At 39.3% G+C, this 26,606-nt stretch overlaps 4 protein-coding genes across 4 annotated transcripts; all 4 read right to left on the bottom strand.

Moving 5' to 3' along the window:
• Positions 1 to 621: 621 nt before the first annotated feature.
• On the bottom strand, positions 622 to 5,014 carry LOC124058935 (extracellular calcium-sensing receptor-like). Its single transcript, XM_046388574.1, has 6 exons — positions 4,581 to 5,014; positions 4,076 to 4,373; positions 3,012 to 3,797; positions 2,669 to 2,896; positions 2,375 to 2,498; positions 622 to 1,711 (listed from the first exon to the last, which is right to left on the bottom strand). Exons 1-6 carry the CDS (start codon positions 4,844 to 4,846, stop codon positions 798 to 800), a joined length of 2,616 nt encoding a protein of 871 aa, XP_046244530.1. The 5' UTR covers positions 4,847 to 5,014; the 3' UTR covers positions 622 to 797.
• A 614-nt stretch (positions 5,015 to 5,628) lies between these two features.
• Positions 5,629 to 9,182, bottom strand: LOC124058944 (extracellular calcium-sensing receptor-like). The gene is made up of 6 exons (XM_046388586.1): positions 9,030 to 9,182; positions 8,553 to 8,838; positions 7,573 to 8,397; positions 7,255 to 7,485; positions 6,999 to 7,122; positions 5,629 to 6,866 (listed from the first exon to the last, which is right to left on the bottom strand). The coding sequence occupies exons 1-6, from the start codon at positions 9,173 to 9,175 to the stop codon at positions 5,953 to 5,955; spliced, it is 2,526 nt and encodes an 841-aa protein (XP_046244542.1). The 5' UTR covers positions 9,176 to 9,182; the 3' UTR covers positions 5,629 to 5,952.
• A 946-nt stretch (positions 9,183 to 10,128) lies between these two features.
• On the bottom strand, positions 10,129 to 13,586 carry LOC124058942 (extracellular calcium-sensing receptor-like). Its single transcript, XM_046388584.1, has 6 exons — positions 13,366 to 13,586; positions 12,998 to 13,283; positions 11,874 to 12,680; positions 11,574 to 11,801; positions 11,209 to 11,332; positions 10,129 to 11,033 (listed from the first exon to the last, which is right to left on the bottom strand). Exons 1-6 carry the CDS (start codon positions 13,584 to 13,586, stop codon positions 10,129 to 10,131), a joined length of 2,571 nt encoding a protein of 856 aa, XP_046244540.1.
• Positions 13,587 to 16,362: 2,776 nt separating this feature from the next.
• LOC124059841 (extracellular calcium-sensing receptor-like) lies at positions 16,363 to 24,407 on the bottom strand. Its single transcript, XM_046390222.1, has 7 exons — positions 24,152 to 24,407; positions 19,450 to 19,594; positions 19,069 to 19,357; positions 18,089 to 18,844; positions 17,779 to 18,006; positions 17,546 to 17,669; positions 16,363 to 17,385 (listed from the first exon to the last, which is right to left on the bottom strand). The coding sequence occupies exons 1-7, from the start codon at positions 24,222 to 24,224 to the stop codon at positions 16,478 to 16,480; spliced, it is 2,523 nt and encodes an 840-aa protein (XP_046246178.1). The 5' UTR covers positions 24,225 to 24,407; the 3' UTR covers positions 16,363 to 16,477.
• Between the last annotated feature and the right edge of the window lie 2,199 nt (positions 24,408 to 26,606).

Below are 26,606 nucleotides of genomic sequence, written 5' to 3'. Positions count from 1 at the left end.
AATACAAATACACCATATATACAAAAATATTGGGGCACCTTTACACCAACAGGGACTTTAATGACTTCACATTTTAAATACATAGACAGCCTTGTAGGTTTTTCACTGTTCTGGGAAGATTTTCCACAACATTTTGGAGTGTTTCTGTGGGAATTTTTGCGCATTCATGCAGGAGAGCATTTGTGAGGTCAGGCACTGATGTTGGACGAAAAGGTCTGGCTTACAGTCTTTGTTCCAGTTCATCCCAAAGGTGTTTGGGGTTGGGATACAAAAGAACAGATAGAATAGAAGATAGAATAGAAAAGGGCCTTCCCCAAACTGTTGCCACAAATTTGGTAGCATAACATTGCTAAAAATGTCTTGATTTACTGAAGCATTAAGATTTTCCTTCACTAGAAGTTCGGGGCTGAGCCCAACCCCTGAAAAACAGCCCAAGAAAGAGGTGTGCCTGGATATTTTTGTCTATATAGTGTGCATGTATAACAGTTGAAGTTAGGAAGATGTATGCTTGTGTAGATCTGGAATATTCTCTGTAAGAGCCTCTCTTGCATAGATGCTCATCATTGCTGCAACACTTTTAGCAAGAAAGGGGGAAGTTGTCATAGTTGAACTCTTCAAGAAACAACAAAGAAACAAGTTAAGCCTGTGAAACAAGGGATTTTATTCTTTGATCACAATTTTACAAACTGTATTAGATTTTGTGAGATGATCTTAAATCAAATCTAAATGCATAATATTTGTGTTTGACATGGTTATGTGCATGAGAATGCTTTTGCCACCATTATTTTTTTAGCTTTTCAGGAAGATTTCGTCACTCCTTTCCCCATCATATTCTTTTTCGTATTCTTCTCTGGTTTCAGTAAGATGATATAACATTTTGGAATAAAAATACAAATCAGCAGTCCAAAACTTGAAGCCAGAATAGCAAATATCTCCACAGCAACACTGAACTTCCCAGGAGAGCTGACATACGCTGGGATAAAAGTGATCCATACAGCACAGAATATCAGCATGCTGAAGGTGATAAATTTGGCTTCATTGAAATTATCAGGTAGTTTACGAGCAAGAAAAGCAAGAATAAAACACAACATGGCCAGAAGTCCGATGTATCCAAGCACAGCCCAAAAGCCTACAGCTGAGCCCAGAGCGCACTCTAAGATGATTTTGTCCTTGAATTCCTTAAGATTCTTAAAGGGAAAAGGAGGCGAAATTGTTAACCAGAGGACACATATGACAACTTGTACAAAAGTGAAACCCAGAACACTGAGTTTCTGCTGTGCAGGCCCAAACCATTTCATCACATTACTACCTGGAAGTGTGGCCCTGAAGGCCATCAACACCACTATTGTTTTCCCCAGAACACAAGAGATACAGAGGACAAAGGTGATCCCAAATGCTGTGTGTCGCAGCATGCAGGACCACTCAGAGGGCCGACCGATGAAGGTCAGAGAACACAGGAAACATAGAGTCAAGGAGAAGAGCAGCAGGAAGCTCAGCTCAGAGTTGTTGGCCCTGACAATAGGAGTCTGCCTGTTTCTAAAGAAAATGAAAGCTACAACAGCAGTCATACAAGTTCCAAACAGCGAGGCAGCAGTGAGCAGTGCTCCCATGACCTCTTCATATGATAGAAACTCTGCCTCCTTCTTTACACAGGCATCTCTTCTCTCATTTGACCACAACTCAGGATGGCATCTCACACAGGTGACAGAATCTGGAATATAATATTGATCCAGGTATTAGACTTAATTGTTAGGTTCACAACATTTTTCTTTCTCAAGATGACATTGTAATTACATGCATGGATGGGTTCATTCTCTTTGACTATCATGACCATTTTGCCACTCCAAAATATATTTCATGTACAGTATATGTGAGTTTAATACACCCTCTGAGGAAAGGGCACAAAAAGATGGATTATGAGGCCTCACCTGTCCCTTCTTCATGATAGAGGAAGTACTTAAATACAATCTACGTTTTAATTAACATCTCTGCTTATAATGTGGACCTCAGTCCCTCCTTTCCTCTCCCATGAATGTGACTAAAGAAATCCAAGATGGAATAGGCTGTAAACAAACCAGACTGTGCCGATCTTCCCACAGATTCCATATGAACTTTGAGTTGTTGCAAAAGATTTTATTTTCAAAAATGGTTCACATTGGGATTTTAACATTGATATGCATTTCAAAGACACATTTGGATACATTTTTGTGGCTTATTTCAGTGTGCGTCGGTATTTGATCAGGATGTAAATCATTGATTTTTGAAAGATTTGCAATGATGTTGCAAATTAATGATGTTGCAAATTAACAAACTTGGTGTGCACATCTGAACAACTTTTACAACAACTTATGTCTTACATGAAATATTACCACACCTGTGATGTTGCTGATTTCTCCCTCTGCACATCTTATACAGTCATAGCAGCAGACAGGTTTTCCTTTCTGCAGAACTTTACGAGATCCTGTGGGACAGCTCTCACTGCAAACTGACAACGGCACCTGCATGAACAAAATGAATGTGTCATTGCAAACATGTACTTGTACATGTACTGCTTGAGAAATATTGGAATCATAAACAACGATAAAATTACAATAATTAATTACTTATATGTTTTTAACAATTCAAATAAACTGTATTTACCAGTTGCAGTGGTCACATGGTAGCTTACCTGTTGTGAGTTCTGTGCCCAAATTAAAGACTTATTTTGAATATTCAGCTGTTGGTCTGCAGGTAAAGACGCATCATGAAGACCAACTGTGACAAAGTCCACGGTGCCACTTTTTGTGGGCTGCCAGTTTATAATTTCATACTTTGCTGCTGGGTCTCCATTCTCATTGAAATAAACCTCATCTCCTTCTTTTGTTCTGAATCGAATCTTTCTTATATGCTGTAAAATCTAAAGATTTTCATCAGTCTAGATCATTATTTGAACAGAAACATAGCTCTGCAGTGTTTTTCAGTATTTACACCATTGTTATTGTCATCTGAGAAGAATTTGTTATTCAGCTCACCATGAATGGATCTAGCTGCACCTTCTTGTCACATGTTGTATTGCAGTTGAGAATACTATGAAGTGCGTGGGCCACAGCATACACTCCTTTATAGACATTGTAAAAGATAGGCATGAGCGACATATCAGTGAAGCTGTTTTGCACTCCAGTCACATCTTCATGTCCAGTACATTTTTTTTGATTCTCTACCTCTGACTTGAATTTACAGCTGAACAGTGTCTCCCAAAACTTTGTAAACAATTCATAACCAGAAAAATTGAGTGGCTTCACATCCATTATGAACTCTCTCATGCCACTGACATGTGCTTTGGGGATGGACAGGCCTATGGCACCATCCAGAATGTGATGCTTATCCATGGCTGCAGTTTGGGAATCAAAGATCCAGGCCTCAGTGCCTACCCACTGGTACCCAGTCAGGTTGTGTAGAGACATCTCATGTATTAGCATGTCTATATCCATGTGAGAGAGAAAAGTGACAATGACCTTGGAAGTGGAAGCCTTGATAATATCAATTATCTTCTGTATTTTGTCTGGTGGATCTGTTCTAAAGAAAGACACAGAGTACTCCAGACAGATGCCCAGCTGCTGGGCAGTTTCTGTGAATATGGCCATGCCATTATTGCCATAATCATCATTTGTTCTAATAGCTCCAACCCAAGTCCAACCAAAGTGCTTGACCAGCTGGGCCAGAGCTCTGCTCTGGTAGTAGTCACTGGGTATTGTTCTGAGGAAGGATGGGTACTTGGTTTTATCACTGAGACAAGCACAAGTAGCAAAGTGACTGATCTAAAATAATGAAAAGAAAAAGAAGAAATTATATTCCAAGATGAAGATATACATTATAGATTTACACAGCACACTATCTTTTTTCAATGTCTTTTGCTATGACCAGTGGAAAGAATTAAAACTGGAAATTTTAAGTTGCAAAGTGGCTGATCTAAAATAAAGAACAGGAAATTATATTTCAAGATGATGTAAATTTCAGTTTAAAGCACCACACCTTTTCTTTTGTTTGTCTTTGATGTTCCAAATTTTTAAATTTTATTTTTACCAATCTTACCCACCAGTGGGATATGAAAAGGTCCAATGACAGTAGCTATAGCCATGCAAGGGGAGGACGAAGTCTCTCCCATAATGGCCTGCACTTGGGCAGGTCTGGTACATGGTGCCTCAGAGGCTGCAGATACCACCTCATTGCCATTAGCCAAGGCCAGCGCTGCAGTCAGACTCCTGGCAACTGAGCCACATACATCATAGATCTTGTAGCCCAGATAGATGCCAGGCAACAGGTCCGTGCTGTTATTAATCTCCTCTATGGCAAAGAGCATAGCCTGGGTATACTGGACCCCTCTGAAATTGAAACTTGACATAGACAGCATAGATGGGTTAAAAAAAATAATAATAAAATAAAATTTTTGTCTCACATTTTAATACTTAAGTTTAGACAATAACATAGTAAATGAAAGCATTTAATTCTAGCATTCAACAAGATTATATTATAACTAAAGTCTGTATTTGTGTCTGTACCCTCTTTTGTTTTAAAATGCTTTAAATCTAAATATAATTTACCTGGTGCATTGTAGTGGCAGTGGTTTGTGCTTGTAGGTATCCTTTCTCTCTTTCCAGCTGCTGTGGAAAGAAAAGACTCCCCCCAATATAATGTCTCCATCCTTAGATAGCTGGGGATATTCTGGATCCCCTCTTCGTCTGCACACTTGCTCTTCACCCTGAGAGAAAGACACCACCATCAACAGCTGTAAGAGTACCCAGGTCTTCTCTGGCCACCTCAGTGTGGACGTCATACCACTGAAGAGCACTAAACCACTGAGCGGCATGAAATGTGCCTAAATGTGAATAAAAAGCTTGCACTGATATTTATATATTTTGGAGTGCCATGAAAGTGAAAATAGATCAGTGATGTTTTATTTTGTGAAGCTGTAAGGTGGGGCAAGAAGAGGGAGGTGCACAAACACAGAAACAGTTCTGGGCATCAATCTTGTTTTTTTTTTTTTTTTGTTTGTTTGTTTTTCTTTTCACTTCTGAACATTTCTGCATTACAAACGGCCCATTTCCAACTTACTCATCACTTTTCAGCCTCTATTTTTATACACACTGTTGTGGTTTGAACTGAATACTACATTTTTCAGTTGGATCACAGTGTTAATCAGAGGTTGTAAAGTATGACTGTTGGCACTAATAAAATTCATAAAAATGTATTAATTTCCAAAAGACTGACTTTTTTAGGGTGTTCATACTTAAGGAGTAGCAGATAAATAAATGTAAATGCATGCATAATTATTTAAGTAGACAAAAAGACCCAAGGATTTTAATTAATTGTAGGTTTAATTCGGGGTTTATGATTTGGCACATGAAACATCCAATAACTTTAACTGATGCATTCTGATAATATAAAGTATTTGTTATGATTACTGTCCAACAATTTTGTGTTGTTACACTAATCAGAAAAGTCTGTAAAAACAACACAAGAAAGAAGATATCGTGCTAATTTCAAACAATGTTTTCATTTTATTTTTAATTATTTAAAATTTATACATGAAGTCTTGACCTTAGTAACATACAGACATCGATAAAGATATAAACTCGAGGTTGAAAAATTATTCTCTAAGCCCATTACATGAAAAAAAAAAAATCTTAGCTGCTGTGTCACATGCATTTTTTTATTTTATATATATCATCAGTAACATGCATAAGGTCATTTGACTTGGTAACATACAGACACCATCAAGTTGGTTTGTGCACAGACACACTTTGCTTTTTCATTTGAGCCTTTTTCATGAAGAGTGTGGAATAGTTCTATTGTGACTTGAAAATTAATATTTCATATTTCACAAATCTCTATCCTGAAAACATGTATGTATACACCCATAAACATGTAGAAAAAATGATTGTATTAAAAAGTTATTGTGATTTAAAGAATGACTCAAAGGGCTCTTGGGGTCACCTTACCCATCAAATGTTTCTTTGTATTGTTCTCAGGCTTTAATAAAATTATGTAGCACTTGGGCAAAAAAATACAAATCAGCATTCCATAACTTGAAGCCAGAATAGCAAATATCTCCACAGCTACAGTGAATTTCCCAGGAGAGCTGGCATAAGCTGGGATAAAGGTGATCCACACTGCACAGAATATCAACATGCTGAAGGTGATAAATTTGGCTTCATTGAAATTATCAGGGAGCTTTCGAGCCAAAAAAGCAAGTACAAAACACAGGACAGCTAGGAGTCCTATGTATCCTAACACAGCCCAGAACCCAACTGGTGATCCCAGGGCACACTCAAGTATAATCTTCTCTTTATAGTGTTTCATATTCTTAAATGGAAAAGGAGGGCTAATTGTCAGCCAAAGTATGCAAATTACAACTTGAATGACAGTAAAACCCAGAACACTGAGTCTCTGCTGTGCAGGCCCAAACCATTTCATCACATTACTGCCTGGAAGTTTGGCTTTAAAGGCCATCAACACCACTATTGTTTTCCCAAGAACACAAGAGATACAGAGGACAAAGGTGATGCCAAATGCAGTGTGTCGCAGCATGCAGGACCACTCAGAGGGCCGACCGATGAAGGTCAGAGAACACAAGAAACACAGAGTCAAGGAGAAGAGCAGCAGGAAGCTCAGTTCAGAGTTGTTGGCCCTGACAATAGGCGTCTGCCTGTAGTGAAAAAATATCAGGGCTATGGTCATTGCCAGGCATGCACCAAAGACAGAAAAGGTGACCAACAGTATACCCATCAACTCCCGGAAGGTGAGGAACTCAATAGCTTTCAAGTCACAGTTATTCCTCTCTTTGTTGGACTTGTACTCTGCAGGGCATTTGTCACATTTTACTGCATCTGAAAGCATAAATATGTTTAGGCTGTACAGCACACACATCTTCAGATAGACCAGTATACTACTGACAGTGATTTTACCCAACAGAAAGACAATGATTGCTAAAGTAAAGGCTAGGAATCCTGCTGTCTCACTTGTGCTGTTGCTGAACTCCCCATCAGCACAGATGATACAATCAAAACAGCAGATTGGCTTGCCCTTGACAAAAGCCCGGCGGGTCCCTGGCGAACAGCTCTCACTGCAAACAGACCGTGGTACCTGCATCCCAGTGACAACATTAAAAAAAAAAAGCATTCCAAATATCTTCCTGACTCATAATCATGTTAATATGGTAATGAACTCAACATCAAATAAATTTTCAAAAAGGATAGGGCATCCCCATTTTCTTACTTCAAGATTCTCGCCTGCCCAGACAGCTCTCACATCTTCTTTCATCTCAAACTGCTGACCCTCAGGCCGTGAGGCATCATAATAACCAATGGTCTCAAAGAGTACGTAACCCGTCTCATCCATCTGCCAGTTCACCAGTGCATAACGTGCCACAGGGTCACCCAGTTCATCAAAGAACACATTTTCACCAATCTTAGTGGTGAAATTGACCTGTGTCAGGTAATGCAGCACCTGCAGGGAAACAGTTGTGTTGTTTAACCACATTATCATTTACACAATGTTTTTGATTGAGGTTCAACATTTTGTTTTCATGTTTACCTGCCATGGCTGGACATTTTGTCTGTCAGCACAAGTATTATTTTCAAAAGGCCCCTGTCCATGTTTGCAAGTAAATAGCAAATGCAATGCATGAGCAACAGCATATGTGGCCTTGTAAACATTATTCAGCAGACTGGCATCTGAAACATCTGTGAAACGTGTGTCTGTGTCCCACAGAGACTCCTCCCCAGTGCAGGCTGGGACTGATCCTTGAGCTTGAGTCTCTGCTTGGGGAGTCAGGGTGCAGCTGAACACCTTCTCCCACAGCTCCACCAGTCCTTGGTCTCCAGGTGTAGTGGAGGGTCTGCTGTTAGACAAGAACTCCTGCAGTCCAGGGATGTGAGCATTTAGTGCTGCAAAGCCCACTGCCCCTTGGACAACAGCATAGTTTTCTGGTGAGGCAATATAGCGATACGTGATCCAGCCCTCACTCCCCACCCACTGCAGTCCTGTCACATTCTGAGCATGAAGCTCCTTAATAAGTATGTCAAGGTCTGTGCCATCAGCAAATGCCACTATTACCTTAGAGGTGGATTTCTTTATGATATCCACCACTTCCAAGAACCACTTCCTGGGGTCAGTCCTGTAAATAGCCACTGAGTATTCAACACACACACCTTCCCTTTCTGCTGCTTCAAGGAAAGTTGCCATGCCACCATTCCCATAGTCACTATTTGTTCTGATAGCTCCCACCCACGTCCAGCCAAAGTGTTTGACAAGCTTTGCTAGGGCCTGGCTCTGATAAATGTCACTAGGTATGGTACGGAAGAACGATGGATAGTCTCTTCTGTTGCTAAGACAGGCACATGTGGCTGAATGACTGATCTGAAACACAGGTGAAAGAAACTGCATATTTTCAGATGCCTTTGATAATATGAATCACACATAATAAAACAATTCCACATATGTTTCTCATTCAACAACACAAAGTTACTCGACAGTTCAGGTGTGCAGAGAAGGCTCACGCCTCCAACACTCACCACAGGTATATGGAAGGGTCCCATGGTACGTGCAATACCTATTGTAGAAGTGGATGTGGTTTCCCCTATGACAGCATGCACATTGGAGAGTTTGCTACAGCTGTCTCCTCCACTCTCATACCTATTCATCAGGTTTAGCGATGACCTGATGGCCAGAGGGATACTGGGGCAGGAGTCAAAGATCCTGTAACCCAGTGTCACTCCTGGCAGCAGCTCTGAGCTGTTGTTGATCTCCATAATGGCAAACATCACAGTGTATGCATACTGAAGCTCTCCTGGGTCCAGTCTGAAAAAAGAAAGAGATTGACATTATGTTATTTGTGAAGAATAAAAAAAAATAAAAAATAAAAAGAGTTAAAAATGCATAAAGATATGCAAAGTTTTCCATTTAAAACATGACTAAAAAACTCAATTCAATTGTAATTTACATTTATCACATATACATGTTGTGACTTTTTTTTCACATTCCTCTCTTACCCTTCACACTGTATTGTTCCTGGATTGACATGGAGAGCTGGGTCAACAGTGACTGGATTCTGATGGAAGGAGAAAATGCCTCCAATGTTGATGTCTCCCTCCTTAGAAAACTGAGAATGTTCTTTTGTTCCATATGTTTGACACATAGGCTTCCCTCTTCTGATAGCCAGAAGGGAAAGAAGTAGCACCTCTGCTATCAGCAGCATAGTTGCTCACCTCAGTGTTTGCCTCTCGAAGCCCAAAGATGAAACCCCAATACTGAGCATTTTATAGGGTTTTTATACTTTCAGCTATCACAATCCATGGGGGCTTGGGTGCACCATATGTTCTTCTCTCTACCAATGGCAAGCCTTGTGGTGTGTCTGACAGATCAGTGGGCCTATTAGAATGCCCACTACATTTGTATGCCATCTTGATTTTCAGCATAACTAATTCCCAATAGTAATACTTTCAGAAACCTGAGCATGTATCTGACCTGCTGTTGTGTACTGTATATTTTATATTTTTAATTGAAAAGAAAATGCACATTGAACCAATGTGTGAAATTAGCCAAAAAGAAAGCAAAAACTAATGGTTTTACATTAAGGAGCTGAACTTTACTTTCCACATCATTTATGTCATAAGTAAATTATTCTGTGGAACATAGTCAGAATTAAACTACATCTCAAACAGAGAGACGTTGATATATATTAATGCATGCATCTGTCTTTCATTTCCAAATGTACTGTAATAGAAATCTAATCAGTGTACCATTATCATTTTTAATTTTTCAGGCAAGTCAGCTGATAATATCAATTTAGAATCCACTTTCAGAGATGTCATTTTTTTTGCATTCAGTAGTCTTTGCTAAACTGCAGAGAAATAAAACTATAAATACATCTCATTCTTGAGTGAAATTGCTAAGTGCATGATTTCCGTTCAGTAAATAATGTAGTGCTTAATGCCTGAATGCAATAATTAATGCAAGAATTGAAAAAAAAAAATCATTTTGAGACATTTAGGGAACCGTTCTGATGGTCTTCAATTCATAGCCATTAATAAATAATAGAAATCTTAATAGTGACATTTTAGTCTTAATATTCTGCACTCTCATTTATTGTCATTGTGACTGATTTCTCCCCATCATATGTTTTTTAGTATTTTTCTCTGGTTTTATTAGTAAAATGTAACATTTTGGTGCAAATATGCAGAAAAGTAGCCCAAAACTTGAAGCCAGAATAGCAAATATCTCCACAGCAACAGTAAACTTGCCAGGAGAGCTGACATATGCTGGGATGAAGGTGATCCAGACTGCACAGAATATCAGCATGCTAAAGGTGATAAATTTGGCTTCATTGAAATTGTCAGGCAGCTTTCGAGCCAGAAAAGCAAGAATAAAACATAACACAGCCAGAAGCCCGATGTACCCCAACACAGCCCAGAACCCTATAGGTGAACCTAAATCACACTCTAGAATAATCCTTTCAGTAGCATGAGCAGTATTTTTGTAGGGGAATGGCGGGGCAAGAGTTAACCAGAATGCACAAACTACAACCTGCAGTAAAGTACAGATAAGAACACTTGTTCTCTGAAGCGGAGCGGAACACTGAGGAACTGTGTTTGTTGGCCTTTTAGCCTTAAAAGCAAGCACCACAACTATGGTTTTAGCTAAGATGCATGACATACACAAGGCAAAGGTGATGCCAAAAGCTGTGTGTCGCAGCATGCAGGACCACGCAGAGGGCCGGCCTATGAACGTTAGAGAGCACAGGAAGCACAGAGTCAAGGAGAAAAGCAGCAGGAAACTCAGTTCAGAGTTACTGGCTTTGACAAGAGGTGTGTGACGAAACTGAAAGAAGACACATAACACCACCAGTGTTAAACTTGCTCCAAACAATGAGAAAGCAGTAAGGAGGGCTCCCATGGTTTCTCCGTAAGATAGGAACTCAATCACCTTTGGAACACACTGGCTGTGATCTTCATTTGACCAGTACTCCAGTGGACACCTTGAACACTCTGCAGAATCTGAGTGGAAAATATGCTTTAAATTCAAGCTGTAAGCTGTAAGTTCTAAGAGCAGGGCCTGTATTAAAATCTTGCATTAAAATAAGCTTTGCCTATAACTGACTTAGAAGTGAGATACTGGAGAACACTGATTTTGTACAAATTTTCCGTAATTTGAATAAAGGTATCTACTCACTGTTGGAGCTGCTGATCTCTCCAGCAGCACAGGTGATGCAGGAGAAACAGCAGATGGGTTTGCCTTTAATCATAGCCTGCCGGAAACCTGGCAGACAACTCTTGCTGCAGAACGACTGTGGCCTCTGTAACAGCAACACCATAACTCTTTAGCTATTCATAGTTTGTTGATCACGTAACACAAAAACTTAATTTTATTTATTTAATTAATATAGCAATTTATTTTTAAAAAAGCTTGAAAGTTTAAGGTTTTAATACTTTGATCTCATATAAATGAGTCTGCAGAGTCCAGTAAAAACAGTAAGCACACATGCACACACACACACAGATATCATATATATTGTAGCATTCCAAAATGTTTGATACCTTTGGGGATTCAGCAGCCCAAGTTATGTCTATTCCATTCATACTAAACTGCTGTCCATCTGGCAGTGAAGCATCATAGCTCCCTACAGCAACAAACACAGTATCTCCTGCCTGGTTTGTCTGCCAGTTAACCAGCTCATAAGTCGCTGCAGGGTCTCCATTTCTATCAAAATATACTCTTTCTCCTGAATTCAGAGTGAAATTCACATCTTGAAGTTGTTTCACAACCTACCAATAAAGTTCAGTTGTGAATAATTAAGTATTAAAAAGATAGCATAATTCATGCAGGTAACCTCTCACCTGTTGTGGTTCAAAATCACCTTTCCAGGTGCATGACTTATTCAACCTTTCATCACTTTCTCCACATTTTAACATGTTATGCATGGCATGAGCAACAGCATACACAGCCTTATATACATTGTTAGATATCCTTAGTTCTGACACGTCTGTGAAAGGATTATTGATGTTCTGTAGTTCCTCAGAGCCAGAGCACTGTGTCTGACCATGCAGACTGGATTGGAAACTGCAACCAAATGTTGCTTCCCAGAACTCTCTCAACAGATTATTCTGAGGGTCCTGGCTTGGGTTCACATGCAAAAGAAATTCTTGCAGGCCTGTAATCTTTGTCTTTCTGATGGTGAAGCCCAGAGACCCTGTCAGGATTCCTGAGTACCTCTTAGTGGCCAGATGACCTGCTGTAATCCAGGACTCACTGCCCACCAATTGCAGCCCAGTCAAGTTCTGTTTCAGAGCTTCCTCAAGCAGAATGTTCATCTCACTCTGGGCAAGGAAGGCAACTAAAACCCTTGCACTGCCTCTTTGGATCACTCTGACCACCCTGGCTACTTGATCACTCGGGTCAGTTCTTGAGATGGCCTCTGAATACTCAACACAGACCCCCTCCTGACTTGCAGCTGTGATAAAAGTTGCCAGGCCATTGTTGCCATAATCATTGTCACTTCTAACTGCCCCAACCCATGTCCAGCCAAAGTGTTTTACCAGTTTTGCCAAGGCTCGGCTCTGATAGTAGTCACTAGGGATGGTTCTGAAGAAGGAGGGGTACTCTTTTCTGTTACTCAGACAAGCACAGGTAGCAAAGTGGCTGATCTAAAAAAAAAATTAAATTAAAAAAAGAAACAAAAGCATATTTAGAATATCTGAGCCCAACAGTGACACAACAAGGATAAAATGTTGTTTCATTCGTCTGATATTTGACCTGTGCAAACCCATGGTGCCCTTAAGCCCAGTCTTAGCTTATCCCTAAAATTAAGCATAATGCTTCCAAAATTCAGTCTTCATTGACAGTCATCTTATAGTAAGTTGGTCATTAGTTTTGGAGTGTCCGAATAAAGTGTGATCAGTCCTGTTGGAAAAAAGAACAAGTGGAATAAAATTATTATAATAATATTATTATAAATATTTACCACTGGTATTTGGAAAACCCCTGAAATTTGGAGCATCACAATGGTTGAGGAAGACTCGGAAGCACCGATGATGGCATGAACAGACTGGTTGGTGCAATTTTTTCCTAAAGTCCTTTTCTGTCCGTTCATTAGACCCATCACTGCACGCGTTGAAGGCAGTGTTGAACCACAGCTGTCAAATATCTTATAACCAAGTGAGATATTAGGTAAGAGAGAGCTGCTATTGTTGATCTCCTCAATCGCAAAAATCAAAGTCTGGGCAAAACGAAATTCTCTGAAATTTATCCTGAAAACAATGAGAACAATTTTAAGACTTTATGTGAATTTTTTTCTATTTAGAGACTAAGAAAGTGGACAACAGACAGTACCTGGAGCATATGACATGTTCTGGAGTATCTCTGAAGGACAGCAGAGGCTTTGAGATTTGGCTATGGATGGAAAATGAGCCTCCAATAGTGACATCTCCTTCTTTAGCCAACAGAGGAAACTCTGGATTCCCCAGCATCTCACAGGGTGCAGCATCTTCGTTTGTTCCTAAGGCTCCCAGAAAAAGCAGAAACAGTAACATTACATGAATACAGTGACCCATCTCGTGCAAACGGGCACACACAAGCCTGTATGAGTTCTCCTGTCACTGAATGAAACATGCATTCCCTTTAATGGGCAGAGCTTTATACTTTTGTCCTCTCATTAAATCACTATGTGATGATGTCAGATCCAAATGTTTTCATTTCAGATGGTATATTCTGTTTTTAGTCCATTATGTCATCATCAAGGAAGATCCCATTGGGGGAGCACATAGCATTTGAACAAAATTTTGTTTTAAACTGAGGATATAACTACGTTTTCATAGAATCTGGAGATTTAAAAAAAAAAAAAAAAAAAAAAGCAAATTGGTCCTGAGGGAAGGGTGAGACAAAGCGCGGTTCACAGAGACCTCGATGAAAGGTAAAATCAAGGAGCCAAGGCCTCACCCTGGAGCCAGGTGTGGGGGAGCCTATAGTTGGGCTCACCTCTATGCATAGCTTGGGCTCTGGAACCATTCTCCTTCAGAGGGGCTGGATGTTCTGGACACTTGAGTGAAGAGAGGAGCAGAGCTGTCAACTGATCACCACCTGGTGGTAAGTTGGATCAGGTGGTGGGGGAGAAAGCCAGGTAGACCTGACAGACCTAAACGAACAGTGAGGGTCTGCTGGGAATGTCTGGCTGAGGACCCGGTCAGAATAGTCTTCAAGTCCCACCTAAGGCAGAACTTCGACTGCATCCCGGAGGTGGTGGGGGACGTGCAGTTCAAGTGGGCCATGTTCCACCCTGCCTTTGCAGAATCGGCTGTAGCTGCGGTCAGAAGGTCTCTGGTGCTAGTCGTGACAGAAATCCTCAAACCCACTGGTGGACACCAGGGGTGAAAGGTGCCGTCAAGCTAAAGAAGGAGTCCTACAGGGCATGGCTGGCTTGTGGGACTCCTGAGGCATCCGGCAGCTACTGGCAGGCCAGACGATGCACGGCTCGGGCAGTCATGGAGGCAAAAACCCGGGTTGAGAGTTCGCTGAGATCTTGGAGAAAGACTTTCAGTCGGCCTTGAAGAAATTCTGGCAAACTTCAGCAACTCAGAAAGAGGAAGCAGCACTTTGTTCGAACTGTTTACAGTTGGAGTGGAGAGCTGCTGACCTCAACTGAGGATATAGTTGGGCGGTGGAAAGAATACTTCGACGATCTCCTTAATCCCACCAACACACATCTTGGAAACAGAGTCGAGGGGCTCGGGGAGAGGCCCTCCCATCACTGGGGTGGAAGTTGTTGAGGTAGTTATACAACTCCGCAGTGGCAGTGCCCCAGGGTTGGTGTCCACAGTCCACAGTGTCCTGTGTGTGTGTGGGAGGGGTTCTCCAGGAATATGGTGTGGCTGGTCAGTTGTTACGAGCCATCCAGTCTCTGTATTGCCGGAGTGAGAGCAACGAGTGAGACTGACAGGCGGATTAGAACGGACACTGTGCCGGTCTGTCGTGGTGAAGAGAAAGTTAATCTGGAAGGCAGAGCTGTCAATTTACCAGTCAATCTATGTTCCAACCCTCACCAATACAAAAACAAGACAAAGAAACAAAAAAAATATGCCAGCCCATTTTAAAATGTTGACTTTTAGCATGTCAATTACATGTAAAATATAGTAAATTATTGTGAAAATTTTAAATAAATAAAATGTGTTTGTTCAAGTGTTTATTATTCAAGCACTATATACATTAAAGTAATGCATGTCAAATTTTTCTTTGCTCTGTAATAAATTACAGTCAAGTTATTTAATTTCATTTACCCAACGAGACAGAAAAACATCACATTAAACGTGACATACTGAACATTTATAATAAAACTATTTTAAAACTAAACTTATTTAAGTTTTTCAGAAGTATTTAAATGCCTAATTTCAGTGCTTTATGCATATTTTAAATCTAGGACTACATCTATACTGGATGGTTCTACACTAAAATGCCACTCTTACAGACCTGCAAATAATAACACTATGTAACTCTCTGGAGAAAGACTCTCATTTCTAGGTTGGGTTGGGTTGGTGGGTCGGGTCCAACACCAAAGCTTTGGTATTTGGTGAACTCAAAATTACCTACAACATGTGTATGGGTTTTGTTAAAACTGGGCAGGTCTCTTTTGTTTTACTTCATGTGTTTGTGTTTGTGTTCAACTGCATTTTTAAAAAATCTCTCTTGCACACTTAGATTATATTTTGTTTATTTATTTATCACTGCTGTGTGGCATCAACATGCTATTTACTGTAGCTTAATATTACGTTCATGTTAATTTTTTCCTCTTTTCTGGTTAATAATAGTAAGGGTCTGTACCCCCCACCTAACAAACTTCACCAAAACCTCAGCCTAACCTTAAAGTAAGTCTTCACCCTAATATTAAATGATTTATGTTGTGGGGACTCGCATTTTGTCCCCATAAGTATCACACATCCTCACAATGTGTCTGTGTAAACAGATTTTTTTACCCCACAATTACAGGAATAACCATCCCCACATACACACACAGCTATGCAACAGTGATGAGAATGTGATTTTAGGTGTGAATGTAAGTTCAGACTCTGATAACGTATTGTTTACAAAGACGTTTGACCCACATGTTTTGTTAAATATGTATGCTTATGGGTACAGTGTACAAGGTGAAGGCTTATACTGTAGACACATAGTCGCTTAGGCCCTAAATGTGCTAATTAAAACAAACAGATATTTAGCCATGGATCATTTCAAATCTTTTTTTATTTACATAAAATAAAACAACGTTTTTTTTTTCGTTATTATTATTTTATTCTTTTTAACTGCCTTTAGTGCAGATGTATAGGATTAAATCAAGAAATTAAATTGATTATATTATAAAAGAAAATGTGACCTAAATTTTATTTATGTTGAAACATATAGTGAAATGAAAAAGTGAAAGATATTCTGTCTTCTCCTTTCCTAATAAATAGATTCAGTCGCATTGTGTTTTGCCCATCAGATGTTTCTTTGTGTTCAGTTCAGGTTTGAGTACAATGATACAGCATTTTGGTGCAAATATACAGAAAAGTAGTCCATAACTAGAGGCTAAAATTGCAAATATTTCCACAGCCACCGTGAACTTCCCAGGAGAGCCGACATAAGCTGGGATAAAAGTGATCCACACTGCACAGAATATCAGCATGCTGAAGGTGATAAATTTGGCTTCATTGAAATTATCAGGGAGCTTTCGAGCCAAAAAAGCAAGTACAAAACACAGGACAGCTAGGAGTCCTATGTATCCTAACACAGCCCAGAACCCAACTGGTGATCCCAGGGCACACTCAAGTATAATCTTCTCTTTATAATGTTTTGTATTTTTGAAGGGAAAGGGAGGACTAATTTTCAGCCAAAGTATGCAAATTACAACCTGAATGAGAGTAAAACCCAGAACACTGAGTCTCTGCTGTGCAGGCCCAAACCACTTCATAACATTACTGCCTGGAAGTTTGGCTTTAAAGGCCATCAACACCACTATTGTTTTCCCAAGAACACAAGAGATACAGAGGACAAAGGTGATGCCAAATGCAGTGTGTCGCAGCATGCAGGACCACTCAGAGGGCCGACCGATGAAGGTCAGAGAACACAGGAAACACAGAGTCAAGGAGAAGAGCAGCAGGAAGCTCAGCTCAGAGTTGTTGGCCTTCACCAAGGGAGTGTCCTTATTGATGAAAAATATAGTCGCCACAGTTAAAGTAAGGAGAACACCAAGCAAAGTGAAACATACAAGTATTATGCCCATAACTTCAGTGAAGTAAAGGAACTCTACATTTTTCAGTATACACGCATCTCTGTTTTGATTGGACCAGAACTCTTCTGGACACTTTTTGCAGTCATTAGAATCTGTAACAGAAATATTGACGTTATTATCCTAATTTAATCAGTTACATCATAATAACATAAACAAGCGATTGCACTATAGCAAACTTCAATGTGATACACAGAGTGCAGCAAGCAAACGACGTATGCAAATTTCGGTATCTTAGGTTTGTTGTACATATACCTGTGCTGTTGCTGATTTCTCCCTCGGCACATGATACACAGTCATAGCAGCAGACTGGCTTTCCTTTCTGAAGGACTTTATGGGTTCCTGGACGACAGCTCTCACTGCATACTGACACTGGCAACTTTGAATCAAAGAAAATGACAGATCTTCATTGTTTCATATAAAAAAAATATAATATCGTCAGACTATGTAGAAGATGGCAGTGTTTTACTCTCAGTTAGGATATTTGCCTCTGTCTTTCCTTCAGGCCACATTATAGCTTCAGTTTTGAGGACAAACTTCTGTCCGGGAGGTAGGGAGGCATCGTAGTAGCCAACAGGTTTGAAATGGACCGAGCCGTTTGATCCACGCTGCCAGTTCACCACCTCATATCGAGCCACAGCTGCTCCTCTGCTGTCAAACCACACGTGGTCCCCATTCTTAATGGTAAAATTCACCTGTTTCAAAGACTCCACCATCTGAAAGGCATTGAGACAATATATGAGCATATTAATTCACAGATATAAGAGATATACAGATTAGTATAAACAGTTCGTTTACCTGCCAGGGAGTAACTTTTACAGTCTTGTCACACCCCTGGTTTGTGGAGCACTTTAAAATGATGTGAAAAGAATGGGCCACAGCATAGATGGCTTTGTAGATGTTACTGGAGTATCTCAGCTCTGCCACGTCATCATCATAATCTTTAAACTCAGTTAGATCTTGATTTTCTTTGCAAGGTGATGTTTCTGTCATGGTGTCCCTATTTGTATTGTTGCACTCAAATTCTGTCTCCCAGAAATCTTTGATTAAAAAATCATCCAGGCCACTGATATTGGCCTTTTGCACAGCAAAACCCAGTGCACCTCCCAGGACACGGAAGCTAGTTGGAGTCACAAGGCTGTCAGCTGTGATCCAAGCCTCCACACCAATAAATTGCAGACCTGTGATGTTGTGCAGGCTCAACTGCTGTAGAAGGTTGTTCATCTCTACATGGGCAAGGAAACCAACAATGACCCGGGCAGTGCTCTTTCTGATCACTTCTACCACTTTGATGAGTTTTTCTGGCTCTGCCCTGTGAAATTTCTCTATATACTCCACACATACTCCTTCCTCCTGAGCCGCAGCAAGGAAGATGGCCATGCCATTGTTTCCATAGTCACTGTCACTGTTGACTGCCCCAACCCAAGTCCAGCCAAAGTGCTTTACCAGCTGAGCAAGGGCTCGGCTTTGGTAGAGATCGCTGGCAATGGTTCGAAAGAAAGAAGGATACTCCTTCCTGTCACTCAAACACTCACAAGTAGCTGAGTGACTGATCTGGGAGTACACAAAGAGATAAATAGAATAAATAGAATAGAATAGAACAGAATAGAACAGAATAGAATAGAATGCCTTTATTGTCACTATACACATGTACAATGAGATTAAAAGCCAACTCTGCAGTGCAAACAGTGCAATCATAGAATAAAGTAAGAATAAAATAAATATGATAAAAATAAATATGGTGCTATTTGCAGTGTAAACATAGTTGATAGTCTTACCACTGGTATTTTGAATGGCCCAGTAGTATGTGACAGCACAATGGTAGAAGAGGATTCTGACTCTCCAATAATAGCATGAACAGCTGATTGACCAGAGCAGGTCTTTCCTACACTCCAGTTGTCACCGTTCATCAGGGCCATCACAGCACGCATTGAGGACAAAGTTGAACCACAGTTGTCATAAATACGGTATCCGATGGAAACATTTGGAAGAAGGAATTCACTTCTGTTTATTTCCTCTATTGCAAAGATCATGGTCTGGGCAAATCGAAACTCTCTGAGGTTGACACTGACACAAACAGAACAAAATGTCAGCTTGTATTTACTGCTGCAAAACATGAGAAAGTATTGAGAAATGAAATGAAGTACACTCAGAATTACCTGGAACATGTAAGACGTGCCGGTTTCTGTTTGAAGGAAAGCTGAGGTTGTGTGATTTTGCTGTGAATGGAAAATGCTCCCCCGATCATGACATCTCCTTCTTTTGACAGCAGAGGGAACTCTGGACTCCCCAGTATCAAACAGAAAGGAGCTTCTTCCCCCACTGCTCCAAATGCCAACAGTAGCCCCATGGAAATCAGCTCTTTTATCACTTGTGGCATTTTCCACTCTCAGTTTCTGATGGAGCCACCCACTTAGGCTGGAGTCAAAGCAGCCTTAAATCTGACATTTTATAATCTTAGCTCAGGACAAGGCTCCCTCACTTCTTAGGAGCCAATCAGAGCTTCGTCAGATGAAAAAAATAAAGACAGTCCTGATTGTCTTGCCAGTTTAATTACTAGTTACTACGCATATTAAGATATTTGTTAAATGTGGAATAGTATATCGTCACTGCCCCGTGAAAAAAAGGAAACTCTTGAGAGAAGTTCTTCAGATTTTGATCAAATGATCACTTGGCCTCAACGATGAACTAACTGAGCTGAGATTTTGGGGTCAAAGGTTAAGGTCTTTGTCACTCCACATCAATTTCACGCTTGTAAAGTCAGTGTCTCTTGAATTTTTTTTCAAAACTGGCACCACTCGGACTCATTGATGAACTGATTTGGGGGATCAAAGGTCAAAGGTCACTGTGAACTCCCAAAATACATTTTTAGTGATAACTCAAGAATTTTTCTACTAATTATGCCAAAATTTGACAAAAAATGTCTCTTAGGATGAAAAGATGAAGTAATGACATTTTTCTTGTTCTTGAAAATATGGATATGTTTTTGACCATGTGACACAATTCAGACTAAATACTGCAATTTTTGAGTGATTGTTCGTTTGACAGCAGTTTTTTATGCTTCTTATAAATTGCTTGAGGCCTTGATGCAACCCTTTATCAACAAGTGCAAATATTATTTATTAAAATTGCTTCGGTTAGGAGTAACCAGGCCTATTTAAAAATGTCAACTAGATCTTAACATGTTATAGAGGTCAGTGAAACTAGATTACTGAGAATATGATGCTGTTTGAGCAATCTGTTTTAATGTTGCATTTCAGAACATTTATTCCTTACAACACTTTCGTCAAAGTGGTTTTGGTGCAGTAAATTGCAATTAGCGACAACAGTCATTAGACATTTTAAAATTTAATTATTTAATATGATCATTTCCCTCTTCTTTTTCTCCAAATATATCTGTCCAAGCCAGAAGGATTTAAATGCCCATGAGCTTAACCATAAATTGCTGTTTGATATTATTTTCTATTATTCTGACTTACATGTTACATCACTGTCAGGGAATTGAGTATTTGGATAAGGGAATTAAAGTTACACTTTTGACATCTGATCAAAATAAACAATTTGACACACCTGCTTTAACAAGGCATTGGACCATGTGATATTTAATTTGATGTTATTGTTATTTTTTAGCCAAAGGGATGTTTAGCAGTCAACAGCTGATATGCCTCTTAGGCCCTCTTTAATTAAAAAAGAAATTGTTGTTTGTGTGTTTATGGGGGTGACTTACACCTCAGGCTTTTCTCACTCACAAACACTCTAATGAACTAACAAACTCCCTTTAGAGTTCAGTGTCTCCAGCCTGCTTTCACCCCTCTCCTCTCTGCTTGCACCGGAAACATCCCTTCAGGGCTGTTGCAACAACTTGTTAATACTAGAGCCCTGTTGCCCAAACTCTGATACCTCTATGTTAACTTTTTGAACTCAATAAACTTCAAGAAAAAAACAGGGACACAGAATTATTAACAAATTAAAAATGAAACACAGAGTGGTTGAATCACAGTGTTTGAAGAAATATATATTAAGCTAAGTGATTAGAACAGGTGACTATAATACGATATGTTTACACAATCTAAAATACACCATTCTCAAAGAAAAAATATTTTATTGCATTTTGAAGCAAAAAGTGTATAAATGAGGGTTACTAGAAGTGCACAATCATAATAAAAGCATAATAAAAGCACTGTTCATGATGTGGGTCAGCACAATGGCTGAGTGGTTACCTTTCGTCAGATTAGCATAAATTAATTGGCAATTTAAAAAGAAATAAATAAATTTATAAGCAAAAACGCATTTCATGGCTCCAGCTTGAAATGGACCGGAATATATAATATACACAGGGAATATACGGAGAATTAGAATTATATATAAAGGAATACATAATATTTTAATATATAACAATCACAGGGGCCATTTTTCAGCATTAAGTACTTTTTATTTTAAATACTCTATCTACAGTTTGTGAGTACAGTTCCTTAGAATACTTTAGACTTACTAAGAGACTTTTTACTGGAAGCTTTCAGTGTAAGTCTAGTATTGTAACATAGTTCTAGAGCTTTTACTTCATTTAAGAATCTCAATACTTCCTTTACCACTGAACTGTACTTAAGGATCATCTTTTCTTCATAAAGTTTGATATTTCTGCAGGAACAGGGAGGGTTGATAGTGAGCCAAAGTATGTAAATTGCACCTTGTATGAGACTGAAGGCCAGAAAGTTTTTCCCATGAATAGATACAAAAGACAAAATGGAGGCCAAATGTTGTTTGTCATGGCATGCAGGGCCAATCGGGTCCTGAGGGTCACGCGATGAAGGTCAGCAAACACTGAAAACACAGTGCAGGAGAAGAGCAGCAAGAAGCTCAGCTGACCTTCACAAAGGGAGTGCCTTTATTGAGCAAGAACAGAGTGACCACAGTTAAAGCAAGGAGAACAGACCTCTTCTGAAAACATCCTGTTTTGTGCTCTGAGCAATATATATATATACATCACACACAACACCATAGTCAGAGAACTTTTAAGACTAAAAGTGGACATTTAAAATAACACAGTCATGAATAATTAATACATGTATCAAACATCTTAAATCTGATATTTTATTCATTCTTTCATTTTATTCTTTTTTTTTTCAAATAGTCTCTATAATTGCTGGTAAAATCTGTGTATGTTATAGCAGCTTTAAATGTAAAATAGAATGATGTTTTTGTGTTGACACAATTATCAGTCAGTAAATGATTTTGGCACATTTACATTTCATTTTCTGATTTTGTTTTTCTCTGTGTCACATCGTTTTCAGGGACTTGTGTATTTGGATAAGGGAATTAAAGTTACACTTTTGACATCTGATCAAAATAAACACTTGAACACATCTTATTTAGCAAAGCACTGGAGCATGTGATATTTAATTTGATGTTATTGTTATTTTCCATCCAAAGGGATGTTTAACGATCAGCTGATATGCCTCTTAGGCCCTCTTTAATTAAAAAAAGAAATTGTTGTTTGTGTGTTTATAGAGGTCACCATGACTTACACCTCAGGCTTTTCTCAGTCACGAACATAACACACTCTAATGAACTCACAAACTCCCTCTGGAGTTCACAGACTCTCCAGTCTGTCTCCACACCTCTCCTCTCAGCTTACACTAGAAACATATCTTTATGACTATTGCGTCATGAGTCCCTGAAGATGTCTGCCGGAGAACTTGAAGTCTTTGTCAAAGCTGTGCCTTGGAGCACAAAATCTGACTCTTTTGTTAGAATAATGTTGATGTGTTCCAAACTCAACAAAGTTCAAGAAAGAAAGAAAGAAGAAAGACCATGTCCCAAACTTTCCCTTTCTCTTCCCTTTTCATACCTGCACAATCACTAACCAGACAGCCACACACTGTTCATGCATTCATGGAGTGAGCCCTTAAAGGGCGAATTCACAATTGTTCACAACTGTTGGGGCTGAAGCTAATGTGGGGCTCTTCAAAATTCAAATGGTAAATGGACTATACTTATATAGCGCTTTTCTGGTCTTAGTGACCGCTCAAAGGACTTAAACACTAATGTCAGACACACCCTCACACACTGATGGCAGAGGCTGCTGTCCGTCAGAAAGCCATGATCTAACATTCACACACTGATGACACAGCATTAGGAGCAAATTGGGGTTCTGTATCTTGCTCAAGGACACTTTGACAGGCATACAGGAGGAACCAGGAATCAACCCGCCAACCCTCTGATAAACCCACTTTACCTCCTCAGCCACAGCCAAATACTGCTGTTTGTACATGTTATATGTACATGCTAAAGGAATAGTTTTATTCGAACACATTAACACAGTTACAATATATTAAATGTCCAGCAGGTGGCACTGAAGAATAGCCTAAATTTAAGTATGCTAAATGTTGGTGTGTGCTAAATTCCAGCACTGAATCCTTGATTCACTTGTTGTTTGCATGCATGTTAATAAGTGTAAACATTCAGTGGAGCTATGCGTCGACTTACTGTGGTTGCTTTGGCCAGGTACAAGGTGGGACTATTTGTAACTGGTTGAGACATTCCTGAAAAAGATAACCGAGGTTCACAATAGAACTTCCTTTAATAAATTATGATTAAGATCTTTTATTGCATTAGCTATGTTTTAGGGTACTACAAACAGAGCTTGTGTGATGACAGTGTACAAGGTGAGGCTGAAGTCTCCATTGTCCAGGCCCTTATTTTTCTAATTAAAATGAGCAAAGGGGTAGTCATGAATAACAAAGATTAAAGCTGCGCATTCTCAAATTATTTAACAACCTAATTTCTTGTTAAATACAAGAAATAGATACATTATTTGAATTCAGCGAGTTTCACTACAAGTCATCAGTGATGAAATAAATATTGTTTTGTAGCTTTTGGTTGGATTGTGAAAAGCAATTATTTGTGTGTTTAGAAAAATGATCATGAACCACATTTATTTTTTTTATTATTTTTAACCAACATGTTGCATCATTCTGGGGGGATTCTGTATTTGGATAAGGGAATTAAAGTTGCACGTTTGACAACCGATCAAAATAAACAATTCAACACACCTTATTTAGCAAGGCGTTGAAGCATGTGACATTTAATTTGATGTTATTATTATTTTTTCAGCCAAAGGGATGTTTGACAGTCAGCTGATATGCCTCTTAGGCCCTCTTTAATTAAAAAAGAAATTGTTGTTTGTGTGTTTGTAGTGATGTCTGTTAGTTTATGAAACCCTTTGCAGCTCTTCAGATGTCTGTCTTTTGGGGGATGATTTAGTAGGGACACATGTGGTGAAGTGCAGGTGACTCAGGTCTGATCTTGACTTGCACCTCAGGCGTTTCCCACTCAAAACACTCCAGCAAACTAACAAACTCCCTCAAGGGTTCACAATGTCTCCAGCCTGCCTCCACTCCTCTCAGCTTATACTGGAAATTTCCTTCTTGGTTGTTGCATCATGATCCCCTTAAGATTTCCACTGGAGAACTTGAGGCCTTTGTCAAAAAGTTGACAGTTCTATTTACCACAATGCTGCCTTTTGAACTCAACAAACTTCAGTAATGAATGAAGGAAATGCTGGAGTTTATACATCCAGTTAGGTGTCAAATTAAGTCGATTCCTAAATATACCAGAATGTTCAGGTTTGGAAATGACTTCACAATGAATAAAAAATGTGAAAACTTATCACTGTCACTTATTTTCATTTTGAAGCACTAAAAGTGTGCTAACAGATATTGCAAATTCTTTCTAAGAGTTACAATTAAAAAGCTCTCTGCAACATGTGGGCCAGCATAATAATATTTAGCACTGTCATGTCACATCAAGAAGATCAAATTAATATATTGGGCCTTTATACTGGGCCTTTAATATATTGGATCCTGTTCTCCACAGAACAGTTCTCAACTTATCTATGTGACACAGGCTAAATTATGCCAGTAAATCTCTATATGAATGTTGAACATCTATTCTCAAATCTATAGCAGCCCACTTGTCTGGTAAGACTGTCCACAAGACTTCTAAGCTTGGCTGCGGGATTTCCTCCTTCTGAGCCACTATGGTATTTGTGATGTTGGGTGATGCAGCCTGCCTAAAAGTTATGCTAAAGTTGTTTGATTGGGTTGAGTTCAAGGCTCTGTGCAGTTCTTCCATACCAATCTCCCACTCTCATTGACCTGACTTTAAGCAGGACAACATGTTGTGTTTAAAGAGGGAAGGGCCTTGACCACCCACACTGTTGCCACACAGTTGGAAGCATAACCCTGATTCATAAAGTAGCACTGTTGTGTAAAATAGGGCTAAAAGTGGAATGTAATCATTTGGAAATGAACTGTTTTTTACCAACAAGAAGTCGGGAAATGTTCTCAACTCTGCCTTCTCCTTTTCTGCAGTTGCGTGGTTCACAAAGTGTTGAACCTCACCCCATCTTTGCTGAGCCTTTAGAGTACGCTTCCTTCATAGCCAGTTATGATACTGTCAACTGTTAACAAGAGGTTCATCTGTGGTGTTTTTTTAAGTTTCCACAGCTTTCTTAGTCTTTGGTTGTCCCTGCTCCAACTTGTTTGACACATGTTGCTGGCATGAAATAGATAGTATTTACAAAAATCAAGGAAGTTGGAAATTTTTTTGAGAAAAATGGAGATATGACGACTGGTCTGAATGGTCTGGCAAACAAACCTTAGTCAGTCAAGTAGATACTAAGACACACAATCACACACTAATCTTGCTTTGTAAACTGAGCACAACCATACCATGGACAATGCTGCCCCCTCCTGGCAATATTGCATAGTTGCTGTAAGGCTGTAATAAAGCTTGAGATGATGATGATGATGATTTTTATTTTAGCTTGTTATTGACAGTAATAAGAAAAAAATGAAAGTACAAAGGAATAAAAAAAAACATAAAACAAACAACTGACAAGACAAGCACACAATATTAATGCATAGATGAATTTAGAGGTGAGAGACAGGAACAAGAAAGGTTGAAATGGACCAACATATAATAAAGGACATTCTGAATTAAGAGATAAGAGTATGATACTGAAAAAGCCACAAAGACTCAACTAGACTGGAATATCTAAGGATGCACACAGTCTCATAGATGGTTAACATGTATATTAACCAGATTGGAACTGGACCTTCACTTGCAACCAGAGTATTTCATCACCCTAAAATAAGTTATGAAGCTTAACTGGAAGCAGTAAAGAGAAAGTAGATTTGGGATGTGCCCAGTTAAAACCAGTTTGAGGCCTTGCTGTTCTATCCTGAACCATCTGGGACAACACAGTAAACTAATCGTGATGCATCATGGGAACAAAGTGATGCTAAAGATGTTG

Source organism: Scatophagus argus, chromosome 5 (assembly GCF_020382885.2).
Source record: "Scatophagus argus isolate fScaArg1 chromosome 5, fScaArg1.pri, whole genome shotgun sequence".
Taxonomy (NCBI): domain Eukaryota; kingdom Metazoa; phylum Chordata; class Actinopteri; family Scatophagidae; genus Scatophagus; species Scatophagus argus.
This window is presented reverse-complemented; position numbering and strand designations above follow the sequence as displayed.